This window comes from Centruroides sculpturatus, unplaced genomic scaffold (assembly GCF_000671375.1).
Source record: "Centruroides sculpturatus isolate CEXI.00-Female unplaced genomic scaffold, Cexi_2.0 scaffold579, whole genome shotgun sequence".
In the NCBI taxonomy this organism is placed as follows: Eukaryota; Metazoa; Arthropoda; class Arachnida; order Scorpiones; family Buthidae; genus Centruroides; species Centruroides sculpturatus.
In genome coordinates, this window is record NW_019385005.1 from 52,870 (window position 1) to 70,604 (window position 17,735).

Genomic DNA, 17,735 nt, shown 5'->3' on the forward strand with positions numbered 1-17,735 from the left:
GTCAATTTCTCTCTTCTTGTAAAGTTGTAATTATTTTAATTATTTTTATTTCCAAACTGATTTTAACCAGTTCTATAGTAAGGTAACATTCCAATAGACAATATGCAAAGCTTTTTTTTCAGTTTACAGCAGTATTTATTACACAAAATTTAAGTAAAGCTTAACATGCCGATCTTGCCCCGGTCTCCCCTATATAATTATTTTATTGCGATTAAAGGAATCAAAAAATCAAAACTGTTTTATTTACAAATCTGTTTCTATTTAGGCATTTATCATACCGTGGCACCAGCTTTTCTATACCCTCATCAAAGAAGGTTGTCTCCAGATCGTCTCAAGCTGGACTTTAACTCCTGGTTAATTTTGAACCCCTACCTTCCTAACCACCGCTTCATGTGATTGAATAGAAAGAAATCATTCGGTGCTAAGTCTGGGCTGTACGGAATCAAATACTGTACTTCCCATTTTAACTTCTGGAGGAGTTTCATCGCACTACACGACTATCACTGTACCCACGTACTGCGAGACTCTTCGACAACTATGACGGACAATACAAAACAAGAGAAGGGGAATGTTTTCATCAGGAGATGTCCTTCATGATATGCGAGGACGAGCGTTATGTGCTCGTCCTCGCAGACACGGAGCTCTCAGAAGTTCAAATGGGAAGTGTTTGAACATACGCCGTACAGTCCAGACGTAGCACCGCGTGATTTCCATCAGTCCACTTAAATGAAGTATGTTTAAGAGAGCAGAGTTTTCAAACTAATGAGAAGTTGAAGACCAGCGAGGATTGGCTGAGCGACCTGCGGCAACTTTCTTTGATGAGGGTATAGAAAAACTGGTATCACAGTATAATAAATACTTAAATCGAAACAGCGATTATTCAGAAAAATAGCTGAAAAGTATATAACATAGGGCCTATAACTTTTGTAAATAAAACAGTTTTGATCTTTCCTGTTCGTTTTTTTTCCTTGGCACATAGGAGGCTGACAAAAAATATTCACATAGTAGCCAATACGTTTATTTAAAATTAATCATTCCTAGTCAGAACAAACAAAAAATATTAATATTTTTCTTATATAATGAAAAAAAGCTCTCATATTTTTCCGTAGAAACATTATTCTAGCTGTAGTCTGGGCACTCTTATGCCATGGGCCTTTCAGCGTCACTTAACCGCTCTTAATAATTGTTACGCTACTGGTCTTCTATTAAATGAAGCGCTTCTAACGTAAAATTATGGCTACTACTATAAACTAGTAAATAAATAAAGTTTAATTTATATAAATTAAATAAAATTATAATTAATTTTGTCAAAAATAATCTCTTTTTTATTTTGTTTAAACGCCAGGTTGAGAGTGCATTACGAAACTGAGCAGAGTGTCAGATCAAAACCATATGAAGTAATTTGAATAAACTGCTTTATTGAATTATTGGATATTTCTCCAGAGTGTGCGAAATGATTCATTTGAATGTATCGAAACATTCGAATCAACTCACTTGTCAATAAAGTGTGCCGACTCATTAACGAAACCTCTCACAAACAATGGAAAATCACCTAATAAGTGTAATGCACAACTCATTCCATACATCGAAATTCGCGGCTCTCGATAATATATAGCAAACGTTCAGTTTGTGCTGTTGTTTTTAGATTCCTAACTTAGACCAATTGAAAAATTTACGAACATTTGCAGATAGGTAAATGAGTAAATTAAAGATAAAATTTAAATATTAAAGAATAAAAGGATGGTTAGATGTAGTATTTTATTCGCGTGCTAAAACTCAATTATCATCGCTTCATAAGGTAAAATAAGATTTTAACAGTTTACACGCTTTCAAACTTATCAATATGAAGTTTCAGCCCATGAAATCAGCACGAAACAGCCGAATGGACTCACGGAAACACCTCTACTGGTTCTATTCATTATATCGACTCATTCATTGACCAAGACTACAACCAGAGACGGATCTACATAGGGACTAATAGGGCTTAAGCCCTGGGCCCCCAAGTGTAAAGGGCCCACAAAAATTGAATTATTTTTGTTAATAATATTTCTTTATTTCTTTTTTTAATATAAGATATAAAGTTTGTAATTCAACACAATTTCATAAATAAATATATTTCAACTCTTATTTTTTATGTTATTAAAAATGAATTTTAAACCCCAATTTAAATATTCTTAATCTAAAAAAATGGGGCCCCATTGGACTTCAATAAGCCCTACCCGAAAAACATTAGATCTGCCACTCACTTCAACTAAGTCAATAAGAAGATTTAAAACAACGTATAAACTAATAAACTGCAGTGTAAATTATTAATAAATGAATAAATTAGATAGTGTTAGGAAAAAAGGTTTTCTAACATTAATTCCTTATATTAACATTAACCTATTTTAAACGCTATTCAATTAATATAATAAACGAAAACTTACGCTTCTGACTTCCTGTTCAATGTGATTTGTGTTCCTTGTCGCTCTTGTCTTATCTTCTCACTTTAGAGGTTACAAGCAGTTTTACTCACTCCAATTTCACTCCTATATTTATGCCAACAACTCTGATCACGTGAAAAACAGCCAATAGTAATCTGACATAAAAAATTTCCTATGCCAGTATACATATCCCAGTATATTGCATAATACAAATTATACAAAGTACAGTACTTAATTTTATATCATTTATTTAAGTTTTAATCGCGAATATGTAAAAAAACTGTACAATATAACTTATTTTCAATATTAAAACATCATACAGATATTTTATGTACTTGCAAGATATAAATTTAATAGTTTAGAGAGGAATTTAAAAGATTAGATGAAGAATGGAGTAGAAAAAATTATCTTTAATAAATATCATAATGTTTGTATATAATAAGTAATTTTTTTAAAATTAAAGTTTGTGGTTATTAAGTTATTTCTTGAATCCATTATAAAATGGAATGTAGTTGTTCAATTTATTTTAATAAAGTATTGAACTACATTTTTTTTAAATCAATAGACTAAGTTGCACCTGATTAACACAGAACTACTCAAATTTTTATCAAACATATTTAATAAATGAGTAGCCTAATGATTCATCAAACTGTATGTAATTTAATATTCATAAAGTTCAAATTTAATAAATGCAAACAGGAGTTTTTCTATACTTTAAAATGTATTTTGTCATTAATTAAATTAATGGCAAAATACATTTTAGTGTACAGAAAATACTGACTTTTTTGTATGAGTCAAATCAGCTAGTGAATATTACTGTATTTTGTTAATTTTTTTCAATGTTTTTATAATTTTTAAATGAGTTTATTTCGCTTAATATTTTTCTGTTCATTATTTTATTATTTTTAGTATAATTATATTCCATTCCAAAACCAGAAGTGAAATATTTTATTATTTCTTAACAATTTCCAAGCAAGCAGAATAAGTTTATAGTTGTAAGTTAAGTAATATTTTATGGAGATATTTAAGAAAAAAAATTGAAATTCGATATCATTAATTATTTTTACGACCTTCCAATGACTTTTAAGAAGTAAACACTTAGTTACGATTTCGGTTTTGTTTCCCCTTTTGAATAAAACAATTTTTTCTTTGAAGGGAAGTTTTAGAATCATTTTTTTCCTCTTTAAATCTTCTTATATTTATTTGGATTTAATAATAAAGCCGGCCTTTCTGCTTAACAAATATAATAGCATATTTATAAACTTATTCTGTATTATAAAAATATAATTTTCTTTATAATGAAAGAATAATTAGCCTACATCTTTTTTATGTTAAAATATTGTTTAATTCATTACCACGAACGAAAGATGTAAAATTATAAGCACGAGCAGCTTTTATTAAAATTGCTAATGTGGGAGAGAATAAGCGTTTAATATTGACAGAAATAAAAACAATTTTAATGATATCTGCAGGGACATATATTAATTTATTGATATACTGAAATTCGAGTAAATATGTGTCTCAATTTTCTTGAATTTGAATAAATCGGTGAAGACAGCAAGTCAATAGCAAAAAGGAGAATCTTTTGATTTATTTAGGAATTGTTGTATCATCATATTTTAGTCATTAACTTCACTATCACTTTTATTCTCACTACTTTTACATGATTGTTTCATTTGATCTTAATATTTTAAAAACAATATAACCAGTACTGTATTTACATATCTTGTATTGATATAAAGAAATTGCTGATAATATAGGTACTGTACCAAGCTTGCATACAAGAAAGCTCCCACTATGTATAAGTTATTACGAAAGGAGAAGGACAGGGCCGATAAACGTAGAGCCCCAGGGATGTACAGTGTTCCTGTGAGGGATAACAGATTCGAAAGGGATTTAGTATGTATTGGGTCCACCAAACACTCAATGCAAAAGAAAAAAAAATGCAAGAACATTGGTATGACATTTTGAAAAAAAGGCCTGTCTATTTACGCCACTGNAATGGCTCTGAAAAGAACCGTTGGGTTGCCGATAAATCGGTTATTGGGGCCTTTCTGGTGGCAACGAATTCCTATTTAACCGCCGGATTTAACAAATCTTCCTTTTTTTCCTCGAGGATTTCTTTCTCTTCGACACCCTTTTCCTCCTCTTAGGATTGCGACTTCGGGAGCGTTTCGACTTCATTCGTCTTTTCTTCTTGGGATTTCTTTTTTTCTGGCCCTTCATTGGCTTGATGCAAATGCAAGCTCCCTTCTCGCTTCTGTTTGATTTCATTTTCTTGATCTTGGGAAGATCGACGGCCTTTTCCTCAGAAAAATCTCTTTCTTTCTCGGATCCCTCGCTCATGATTATTTTACTTGTTGCTAGCGGAATGAAGATATGTTCGAATTCGAACTGTTGATTGGCTTCTAATTCTCTGCCACGATTCTTCGATTACGTAATTTAACGTTTGAATTTTAATTTTCACAAAATAACTAATAGCAATATTAATTTGATCTAAACTGCAATATTTTATCTTTATAAAAGTTTTAAAAAATAATCAGCAATTATTTATTGTGACATCATCAGAATGCTGGGATGCAATTTTTAATCATATTTTTAAAAATTTATTTAATTTAAAACATACGCTATCCACCTCAAATTAGTAATTAGAAACAGTCATGCCGTCATGTATCTAACAGCTTTCGGGGGAAAACTTTTAAATTAAAATAACATGACTTCCGTTGGAAGTTCGAATATAGTTAATCTAGTCTCGTCTTTTACCTATTTAACTCCGTTCTTGAGATTAAGGACAGACGACAGTGAGAACTTATAGGTCTACAATTTTTTCAAATTGTAACCCAATAATATCAATTTTATCCATTAATCTAATTCGTTAACATTAAATTGATGTATATGTCAATCGATTGTTCGTGGTCATATTCTTACAATTTAACTGATGATTGGGCTGCAATTTCAAGAAATTGTAGACCTATAAATTCCTACTGTCGTCTTTCCTTAATCTCGAGGATGGAGTTAGTTGCTAGCGGAATGAAGCTATACTCGAATTGAAAGACGAGGTCAGATATGGAAATCATAAGGGAAGGAGGCCCCGATTAACTATATACGAATTTCCGATGCAAACCGGAAGTCATGTGATTTCAATTCAAACCTTTTCTCTTGAAAGGTGTTAAATAAATGACCGACACGACTCTATTGTTAAAGGAAAAGTATGATGTACGGTACAGGGGCAAGCCGCTACTAATTTGAAGTGAATAGCATATATTTTAAATTAAATAAATTTTAAAAAATATGATTAAAAATTACAGCTGGGCATTGTGACCATGTCGCAATAAATAATTACTCGTGTTAATATATTTTTTGTTTCTATTGAAATTTATAATTTTTTAACTGTTATATTTCATAGAGATGCTGACTTTAATTTTAATTAGCACTGCAAAATCCTTGCTAATGACACTTTATTAATAAATAAAATGTATAAAAAGATTTCTATTAAATGTATAAAATAAAATGTATAAAAAGATTACTATTTCTTATTTTCAAAACTAGGACATAGCGCGACTTTATCATATAGCGATAGAATTGAGGAGGAACCGGAAAGAAAGAAGCGCATTTGTAAGGCACAAAAGAGGAGATCCTTGCACTAGCCGACACGGAGAGGCAATCCAAGAACAAAGCAACTGCTTGCTTTGTTCGTTTTTCAGTTTTATATGCAGCTTCGATCTTAAAAATTCTCACCAAAAGGACTAATTTCTTTATTTATTATTTATTTTGAATCTTTCTGCCCTGTGGGCACTAAAACGGCCCACAGGCCAGATGAGGCCCAACATCATAACTCGAAAAGTGGATTTTCATTTTATGTAACTATAGTTATTTGTTTTCTAGTACATTTTATTATATACTAGTTACAAATACATAGTATCTGTATATAAAATACAAAGTATTAAGTTATAATTATAGTTATACAGCCAACAGTAATGATAAAATATTAACATTGATTAATTGAGATAAAATTAACACTGATTGAATATATAGGTGATTTCTCACAAGATATCATTTATTTATTTTGTTTCTTCTTCTTGGACAAATTTCTTCGCCGTTTCTGATATCAATTAACCCTATGTTATAATTTATACAATAGGGCTTCTTTACTATAGCTGCATCATTCTTCTCTAACATCCATAAAATATTGCAATCACAATTGATTTTAATGTCTAAAGAAAATTTTAAAAATTAATTAAGCAAATATTTTTATTTTACTATGAAATATAAAATACTATCATAAGATTATACTTAATTTTATTATACTATACCTATAGGATAAACCAGGGTTAGATTGTGAAGTTAAAGATTGTGCCACGTGTAAGTATACTATGGTAGTTAAAAGCCATGCTTGTTGTGTGTTCTGTTTACGCTCAATTACTGTAAAAGTAGGTGAGTATATCGAATGTTTCTGTTTCTGACTTATGGAATTGTTTACATATGTTTACTGTGGCCTGTAAAATTTTAAAATCATTGGACGACTTTTTTTCCCCTTTAATTTGATTCATTTAAAGTATAGTTGTTCAATTTTTTAACTAAAAAAAGGAATTTTATTTTCGATACATCAATGTCAGCATTGACATCTCATTGATAGCTTTTTAAAATACCATATATGTTTCTATGTTGCTTACAAGTTGCATAAAGAGGATAAAAGTATTGCAATTAGCATTTTCACTTTACACAAATCATGTACCAATGTTGCAAGAAAACAGACTAATTTAATCGACTAACCGTATATAATACAGTTAATATAATTTTCCAAATTCATTTATTTTATTTAAATAATTATAGCAACTACCGTACCCATCCCCCTATATAGCCTTTTGTGGTTTTTTTTTTCTTCTTCTTATACTCCTCCACCTAAACCAGGACCATGATTTATGGATGAAGCCTTACATCGAAAGTGTCTTTAAGACATGTTATAAATATAGACAAAGTACTTTTCTTTCAAATTTTTATTTCTTGCCAGGTTATTAAGGTAATAATGAGACTGGTGATGTAGCGTAATCGATAGCCGGTTGGAAATATTCCATTATTTAAGACTGTAAAGAAGCAGATAACTGTAGATTATTTGCATAAAAGAATAAAGATATCTTGCTCTTTTCGAAAAACTGTCTTAGCAATTTTTAGATAAAACTGTAATTTAAAAACAATGACGTTCATATTAAACTAAGAAATTCTAAATACAGTAATTTAAAAAAATGAAAAACTCATTGTTTTTATTAATCAGAATATTTAAATTTAAATATGTTCATGGTTGGAAATGTAGCATTATTTAGTATCAAAATTTGTATTAAAGTAAAGTAACAATTATAAAATCGATCGAGTTTTCATTCATAATTCATACAAATTATTTTATATTATTTCATTACTTACTGTTCATATAAATTTCTTCTAGTTGATTCCAAACAGGGAAAAATGTATTGTTAGACAAAGAAGAAACTCTAATGCCGGAAAGCAGAAGAAATTCTAATCGGTCCATATTTTGGAATAAATCTTCTGGAAGTTGGGTGATTGGATTACTCCTAAATAAAATAAAAACACATTAAAGAATATATTATTTCAAAATATATACAGGTATTTTGCTGTCATGTATCAGTGTTTTGATATTTTTTATTGATTTATTATAGCAACCGATCAATTTTTCTATTTTTTTTTTAATAGTTTGTGATTATTTCGTCTATAAAAACTTAAAGTGTTCAAAGAAATTAATATTTTTTGTAAATGATATAATTAGATAAAGTAATACTTATACAATATAAATTATCAATTAAAATTGTACAATAATATTATTAAAATATGAAAAAATACAGTAAAAGTCCTCTAATCCGATAATTACAGACAGGATCGGTATAATGCCGGATTATCCGATTTCTTTTATTTTTTCTAGCTACTTTGATATCAACTATAAATACTTCAAAAATTATTATATGGTATAAAGCAGGGATTTTCAACGGGGTTGATATAGACCCCTATGGGTTAATGGAATATTGAAAGAGGTCGATTAAACTCAAGAGGTCAATTGACAGTCGATGGAAAAACCTGATAATTATAGCACTTTTCGAGAATTTCAGATAATTTTCAAATAAGAATAATAACAATTATGTGGTAAAAACATTAACTGATTTAATAATTTACTTGATATGTTACGTAAAATCTTGCGAAATAACATGAAAATTTTAAGGGGATCGATTGAAACGAGTGTTTTCTATATGGGGGTCAATACGAGGAAAAGGTTGGGAACCCCTGATGTAAAGAATAAATTTGTTCCTCATAACTACAGGAAATCTTCGTTACTTCGAAATTCAAGGGACGAAATAATCGCGACTTCGTATTATAGAGTTTTGAATTATCCGAGATTTACATATTTCTGTACAGTATCGATGGATATCGATGGAGTAAGCCGAATGCCACGTAACTGATGTAATTTATTAAGCAAACAGAATACGGCTACGTATACAGATCGTTATTTTCGTTAATTAATAATTAATGATAAAATTGATAATATAAATAAACTGCAGGTAAGCATCACATTTCGGTGAGAACCTCACAGGTTGCTAGATAAGTTTTACAAAAAGTAAAGCAAAATTCCTCGAAATAGAGCCCAAATTATTTTTAAAGTGGCCAAAAAAATAGTAAGTCCTCCAAATATAATAGCCTAGAGCCCTACAAATATCTCAATCTGCTACTTGTAGCCCAACTTTCAATCCCGAAACCCAGCCGTATTTTATGAGATAAGAGGGGAAAAAACGGTTCATATGTAGGGTTATACCGGAAAATGTGTTACTGTAAAAGCAAAGTCATATTGACCAGATTAGAGTTGCTCTTTGTCTATCTCAATCCCTGACCAAAACTTCGATAAGATTCGGGCATGCTGAATTTATCTGCCACTGAAATAGAGGATTTTTGCTGTATAAAAATCTAATAAATTTTAAAAATATTTAAAAAAAAAAAAGAGTTTAATTGACTTACGCCAAAGAGAGATATCTTAATTTTCTAGCTTGTGAGGGAAACATAGATCGAGAAATTTTCGTTAATTGATTTTCATCGAGTTCTATTGTTTCTATTAGAGAGAATTTTGTCAATGCTTGATTTCCCAAGTGGATAATATTACAATTTGTCATCTTCAAATTTCGTATTTTTGAAGGAAAGTTTTTGAATATGGCGTTACTCATTTCTGTTGGTAAATTTGTTTTTTCAAATTTTAATATTTTCAAAAATTTTAACTGGTTACCCTTTTGCCAAATAACATGATTAATTCTACATCTTATAAACTGCAATTCTTCTAATTCAAACTCTAAACCTTTAAATGATGAAAACAGAACGAGTGTTTCAAAACGGACGTCTTCAAATATTATCTTCTGAATGTGTGATCCTTTAAATATTCCGGTCGGCAAATGAAAACTCGAACTTCTGATTCTAAATTCGTCCACGAAGAATTCACGAAGAAAATTTAATGCCGTTTTAAATTCCTCTTCGTTCTTAAAGCCTTGACAAATTATATTAACGCTGCTATTTTGATGTTTTTCACAAACACAGCTATTAAAATAACTTATTTGTTGCTTTAGTCGTGTTTCGGGAAAATGTTTTGTGTGAGGACATCGATGAAGTAAGCCAAATATCGGAGTAATTATCGATATCAAAATTAACAATAAGGATTTCATTTTTTAATATTTGAATTTTTAAAATTCTGAAAAATATAAAGAAAGTTTAATCAGTTGAATATTTAGGCTGTTTAATAAATATAAAACAAAACAATTATGAAAAAATTGTATTGATACATAATTTGAAATACATTAATTAATAAATAAATTGCTAGGACAATAATAAATATAAAAAATATTCACAAACGAGCAATTATTTATTGTGACATCATCACAATGCCGGGCTGCAATTTTTAATCCTGTTTTTAATTTATTTAATTTAAAATATATGTTTTCGATCTCAAATTAGTAGTGTCTTGCTTCTGTACTGTACTATGCATCATACTTTTCCTGACCACAACGGAGTCGTGCCGGTCATCTATATAATTCCTTTCTGGGAAAAATATTTGAATTGAAATCACATGACTTCTGGTCTAGACCAGAAGTTCGTATACAGTTAATCGAAACACCTAAGCTTTGCATTATAGCTATTACTATACTTGTTTATAGAGTTTATTTTAAGCATGGTCTTTGTATCAATAAATTGACGTTTAACTTTATCAAATGATAATAATTAGGGGAGACCGGGGCAACTTCGGCATGCGGGGCAAGTTTGTCAAGCGCTTTTTTTTAAAAACAAATTAAAAGGAGACTTTGGTTATAGGTTAGGCAGTTGAGTTTTATTGGTGGCTTGTTGAGTGTAGTGTTTTTATTGTTCTCCAACAAGCGTAGTTGAATTATCAAGCAAATTTTCATTTTCGTTCAATTCCATATAATATTTTTTTTCCATTTATATTGAATTGGCAGGTTTTGTTATAATTCCATGATAACGAAAGTTACTTTTCCTGTTAGAAGGATGTAACTTCAACTTATTCACGTGGCCAGATCGTGGCTTGGCATTCTGTTCTCAGGGTTGTACTTAATGTTTCGAAATCATGACTAGCGGGGTAAGATCGGCAACATAAAGCCACATTAGAAGCAAAGGATAAAAATCAAACAGATGATAAATGAAAACATGTTTGCATTTGTTATTCATGTATATATGTCTTTGAACTTGCATTTCGTTGTAATAATATTAAATGGGTGTTGGATTTGTATTTCTTTGTTTTAATAGTGAATTCCAACTTATACATTGTTAATAACATAATTTTATATACGTGCCTATCTTGCCCCATTACTGTTGCCCCTATACCAGGGGCAACTTTAATAAAAATAATTAAAATAATTACAACTTTACAAAAAGAGAGAAGTTGCCGATCTTGCCCCTATACCCGGGGCAACTTCGTCAATTTCTCTCTTCTTGTAAAGTTGTAATTATTTTAATTATTTTTATTTCCAAACTGATTTTAACCAGTTCTATAGTAAGGTAACATTCCAATAGACAATATGCAAAGCTTTTTTTTCAGTTTACAGCAGTATTTATTACACAAAATTTAAGTAAAGCTTAACATGCCGATCTTGCCCCGGTCTCCCCTATATAATTATTTTATTGCGATTAAAGGAATCAAAAAATCAAAACTGTTTTATTTACAAATCTGTTTCTATTTAGGCATTTATCATACCGTGGCACCAGCTTTTCTATACCCTCATCAAAGAAGGTTGTCTCCAGATCGTCTCAAGCTGGACTTTAACTCCTGGTTAATTTTGAACCCCTACCTTCCTAACCACCGCTTCATGTGATTGAATAGAAAGAAATCATTCGGTGCTAAGTCTGGGCTGTACGGAATCAAATACTGTACTTCCCATTTTAACTTCTGGAGGAGTTTCATCGCACTACACGACTATCACTGTACCCACGTACTGCGAGACTCTTCGACAACTATGACGGACAATACAAAACAAGAGAAGGGGAATGTTTTCATCAGGAGATGTCCTTCATGATATGCGAGGACGAGCGTTATGTGCTCGTCCTCGCAGACACGGAGCTCTCAGAAGTTCAAATGGGAAGTGTTTGAACATACGCCGTACAGTCCAGACGTAGCACCGCGTGATTTCCATCAGTCCACTTAAATGAAGTATGTTTAAGAGAGCAGAGTTTTCAAACTAATGAGAAGTTGAAGACCAGCGAGGATTGGCTGAGCGACCTGCGGCAACTTTCTTTGATGAGGGTATAGAAAAACTGGTATCACAGTATAATAAATACTTAAATCGAAACAGCGATTATTCAGAAAAATAGCTGAAAAGTATATAACATAGGGCCTATAACTTTTGTAAATAAAACAGTTTTGATCTTTCCTGTTCGTTTTTTTTCCTTGGCACATAGGAGGCTGACAAAAAATATTCACATAGTAGCCAATACGTTTATTTAAAATTAATCATTCCTAGTCAGAACAAACAAAAAATATTAATATTTTTCTTATATAATGAAAAAAAGCTCTCATATTTTTCCGTAGAAACATTATTCTAGCTGTAGTCTGGGCACTCTTATGCCATGGGCCTTTCAGCGTCACTTAACCGCTCTTAATAATTGTTACGCTACTGGTCTTCTATTAAATGAAGCGCTTCTAACGTAAAATTATGGCTACTACTATAAACTAGTAAATAAATAAAGTTTAATTTATATAAATTAAATAAAATTATAATTAATTTTGTCAAAAATAATCTCTTTTTTATTTTGTTTAAACGCCAGGTTGAGAGTGCATTACGAAACTGAGCAGAGTGTCAGATCAAAACCATATGAAGTAATTTGAATAAACTGCTTTATTGAATTATTGGATATTTCTCCAGAGTGTGCGAAATGATTCATTTGAATGTATCGAAACATTCGAATCAACTCACTTGTCAATAAAGTGTGCCGACTCATTAACGAAACCTCTCACAAACAATGGAAAATCACCTAATAAGTGTAATGCACAACTCATTCCATACATCGAAATTCGCGGCTCTCGATAATATATAGCAAACGTTCAGTTTGTGCTGTTGTTTTTAGATTCCTAACTTAGACCAATTGAAAAATTTACGAACATTTGCAGATAGGTAAATGAGTAAATTAAAGATAAAATTTAAATATTAAAGAATAAAAGGATGGTTAGATGTAGTATTTTATTCGCGTGCTAAAACTCAATTATCATCGCTTCATAAGGTAAAATAAGATTTTAACAGTTTACACGCTTTCAAACTTATCAATATGAAGTTTCAGCCCATGAAATCAGCACGAAACAGCCGAATGGACTCACGGAAACACCTCTACTGGTTCTATTCATTATATCGACTCATTCATTGACCAAGACTACAACCAGAGACGGATCTACATAGGGACTAATAGGGCTTAAGCCCTGGGCCCCCAAGTGTAAAGGGCCCACAAAAATTGAATTATTTTTGTTAATAATATTTCTTTATTTCTTTTTTTAATATAAGATATAAAGTTTGTAATTCAACACAATTTCATAAATAAATATATTTCAACTCTTATTTTTTATGTTATTAAAAATGAATTTTAAACCCCAATTTAAATATTCTTAATCTAAAAGAAAATGGGGCCCCATTGGACTTCAATAAGCCCTACCCGAAAAACATTAGATCTGCCACTCACTTCAACTAAGTCAATAAGAAGATTTAAAACAACGTATAAACTAATAAACTGCAGTGTAAATTATTAATAAATGAATAAATTAGATAGTGTTAGGAAAACAGGTTTTCTAACATTAATTCCTTATATTAACATTAACCTATTTTAAACGCTATTCAATTAATATAATAAACGAAAACTTACGCTTCTGACTTCCTGTTCAATGTGATTTGTGTTCCTTGTCGCTCTTGTCTTATCTTCTCACTTTAGAGGTTACAAGCAGTTTTACTCACTCCAATTTCACTCCCATATTTATGCCAACAACTCTGATCACGTGAAAAACAGCCAATAGTAATCTGACATAAAAAATTTCCTATGCCAGTATACATATCCCAGTATATTGCATAATACAAATTATACACAGTACTTAATTTTATATCATTTATTTAAGTTTTAATCGCGAATATGTAAAAAAACTGTACAATATAACTTATTTTCAATATTAAAACATCATACAGATATTTTATGTACTTGCAAGATATAAATTTAATAGTTTAGAGAGGAATTTAAAAGATTAGATGAAGAATGGAGTAGAAAAAATTATCTTTAATAAATATCATAATGTTTGTATATAATAAGTAATTTTTTTAAAATTAAAGTTTGTGGTTATTAAGTTATTTCTTGAATCCATTATAAAATGGAATGTAGTTGTTCAATTTATTTTAATAAAGTATTGAACTACATTTTTTTTAAATCAATAGACTAAGTTGCACCTGATTAACACAGAACTACTCAAATTTTTATCAAACATATTTAATAAATGAGTAGCCTAATGATTCATCAAACTGTATGTAATTTAATATTCATAAAGTTCAAATTTAATAAATGCAAACAGGAGTTTTTCTATACTCTAAAATGTATTTTGTCATTAATTAAATTAATGGCAAAATACATCTTAGTGTACAGAAAATACTGACTTTTTTGTATGAGTCAAATCAGCTAGTGAATATTACTGTATTTTGTTAATTTTTTTCAATGTTTTTATAATTTTTAAATGAGTTTATTTCGCTTAATATTTTTCTGTTCATTATTTTATTATTTTTAGTATAATTATATTCCATTCCAAAACCAGAAGTGAAATATTTTATTATTTCTTAACAATTTCCAAGCAAGCAGAATAAGTTTATAGTTGTAAGTTAAGTAATATTTTATGGAGATATTTAAGAAAAAAAATTGAAATTCGATATCATTAATTATTTTTACGACCTTCCAATGACTTTTAAGAAGTAAACACTTAGTTACGATTTCGGTTTTGTTTCCCCTTTTGAATAAAACAATTTTTTCTTTGAAGGGAAGTTTTAGAATCATTTTTTTCCTCTTTAAATCTTCTTATATTTATTTGGATTTAATAATAAAGCCGGCCTTTCTGCTTAACAAATATAATAGCATATTTATAAACTTATTCTGTATTATAAAAATATAATTTTCTTTATAATGAAAGAATAATTAGCCTACATCTTTTTTATGTTAAAATATTGTTTAATTCATTACCACGAACGAAAGATGTAAAATTATAAGCACGAGCAGCTTTTATTAAAATTGCTAATGTGGGAGAGAATAAGCGTTTAATATTGACAGAAATAAAAACAATTTTAATGATATCTGCAGGGACATATATTAATTTATTGATATACTGAAATTCGAGTAAATATGTGTCTCAATTTTCTTGAATTTGAATAAATCGGTGAAGACAGCAAGTCAATAGCAAAAAGGAGAATCTTTTGATTTATTTAGGAATTGTTGTATCATCATATTTTAGTCATTAACTTCACTATCACTTTTATTCTCACTACTTTTACATGATTGTTTCATTTGATCTTAATATTTTAAAAACAATATAACCAGTACTGTATTTACATATCTTGTATTGATATAAAGAAATTGCTGATAATATAGGTACTGTACCAAGCTTGCATACAAGAAAGCTCCCACTATGTATAAGTTATTACGAAAGGAGAAGGACAGGGCCGATAAACGTAGAGCCCCAGGGATGTACAGTGTTCCTGTGAGGGATAACAGATTCGAAAGGGATTTAGTATGTATTGGGTCCACCAAACACTCAATGCAAAAGAAAAAAAAATGCAAGAACATTGGTATGACATTTTGAAAAAAAGGCCTGTCTATTTACGCCACTGATCTTGACGTGCGGGCCTTACGGCCAGCACGTCAAGCTCAGTAGCGTAAGGCCGTAAGGCCGGCCACTGAGCTTGACGGGCCGTAAGGCCGACCTGATTGGCAAATGTATTAATTTTAAGGACGGAAAAACAGTCTCGTATGCATGGCAATGCTTTTACGATAAACCGGGGAATCCCGACATAATCTAATTTTATTAATTAGTATTACGTTATTCCTAAAATTTTTATATATGTGTTAGCTTTATATAGGTGTTAAATTTATATTTTATTGTTATATATCGTTATGTTTGTAATAAACGTACAATAAAAACATGCAGTAGTCTACTTTCGAGTACAGTAATATTCAAGTTGCCAAAAGAAACTTTTTAAACATGAAAAGATGTCCATTTACTAATTAAATTTGCCTACATTTTCTAGAAATATTATAAAAGCAACAATATGAACACTGGCAGATAGACTAAAGGGACGTCGGCGCCACTAACTTCTCAATCGGTAGTCTCGTCGTTGGCTGGCCTTTGCCAAATAGCTCGTTCGGCTACCGGGGCAAATATGGCGTTCAAAATTTTGTTCGTAAATCGAATTGTACTATAAGCGAGGCGTTCGAAACCCGAGATTTGACTGTATTTAATTTAAATTATATACTATCACCTCAAATTAGCAGTGGCTTGTTTCTGTGCATTATACTTTCCTGCTAGCAACAAAGTCGTGCTGAACATCTATGTAGGCCTAACTCCTTTCCGGAGAAAATATTTGAATTGAAATATTGGGATTTCCGGTCTAGATCGGAAGTTCATCGGGACTACCTGCCCCTAAGCTTTCCATACCTGGTCTTGACTTTCGTCTATCTGACTCCGTTCTCGAGATTATGGAAGGACAGACAGAGGAAATTTATAGATCTACAATTTCTTCAAATTGCAGCCCAACAACCAAAAAATAAAATATTTTAAATTATTAAGTTAAGATACACACACATGGTGTAATTTCGAATATATATTTTNGATCTACAATTTCTTCAAATTGCAGCCCAACAACCAAAAGATAAAATATTTTAAATTATTAAGTTAAGATACACACACATGGTGTAATTTCGAATATATATTTTTATTTATTTTTGACTCTTTTCATCCTATGGGCAATAAGTGGGTCTTTGTTTTCTCCCTTTATGTACTCATTGTTGGTTCAGCCTGGTCTGAGATGAGCGCGTTGCTCATAAAATATTCCTATAATCTTTAAAATCAGGACATAAAGATAATAAATTTATTAAAACAAATAAAAGAAACATATAAGCATATAAATATCAAATATGAAATAAAATTAACAGTTAAAATAAATTGAGAAACTGATTCGAAGAACAGTTCTTTGTTTTCTTTTTTAGTAACTAAGAAATTTTTTATTGACTAGGAAAAATTCCTCATTTTAGCGCATAAATATCAAATATGAAATAAAATTAACAGTTAAAATAAATTGAGAAACTGATTCGAAGAACAGATCCTTGTTTTCTTTTTTAGTAACTAAGAAATTTTTTATTGACTAGGAAAAATTCCTCATTTTTAAATGAATTGTATAATATTACATTCATTTGCAGTTTTAAAACTTAAATTAATATGTTTTGCGATATATAACCAAAAGTAAGTTATTTATTTTATAAATAGAATGTTTTGGTTGCATGTTTGATAAATCGACTTATAAACTTGTTTTAGTGAAATTCTTTTTTCTAAAATGGTTATAAACAAATAAAGAGCTGATCTTCAATCGAGAATCGGACGGCTATCGATCCTTATTAACGTGAGCACTTATATGGCATCAGGTTTAGCCGATCTCCACATTTAAAATAATTCTAAATGCCCCTAATTTACAGATGAGCATCATTGATCTGTTCATTGTCAATGTTTGACGAAACTCTACCCTTTTAGTAACTCCTTGC

At 30.2% G+C, this 17,735-nt stretch overlaps 1 protein-coding gene across 1 annotated transcript; it reads right to left on the reverse strand.

Moving 5' to 3' along the window:
* Positions 1-5,829: 5,829 nt before the first annotated feature.
* Positions 5,830-13,913, reverse strand: LOC111633290 (leucine-rich repeat and immunoglobulin-like domain-containing nogo receptor-interacting protein 3). The gene is made up of 4 exons (XM_023377825.1): positions 13,821-13,913; positions 9,438-10,155; positions 7,842-7,990; positions 5,830-6,637 (listed from the first exon to the last, which is right to left on the reverse strand). Exons 2-4 carry the CDS (start codon positions 10,127-10,129, stop codon positions 6,477-6,479), a joined length of 1,002 nt encoding a protein of 333 aa, XP_023233593.1. The 5' UTR covers positions 10,130-10,155; positions 13,821-13,913; the 3' UTR covers positions 5,830-6,476.
* Positions 13,914-17,735: the final 3,822 nt, after the last annotated feature.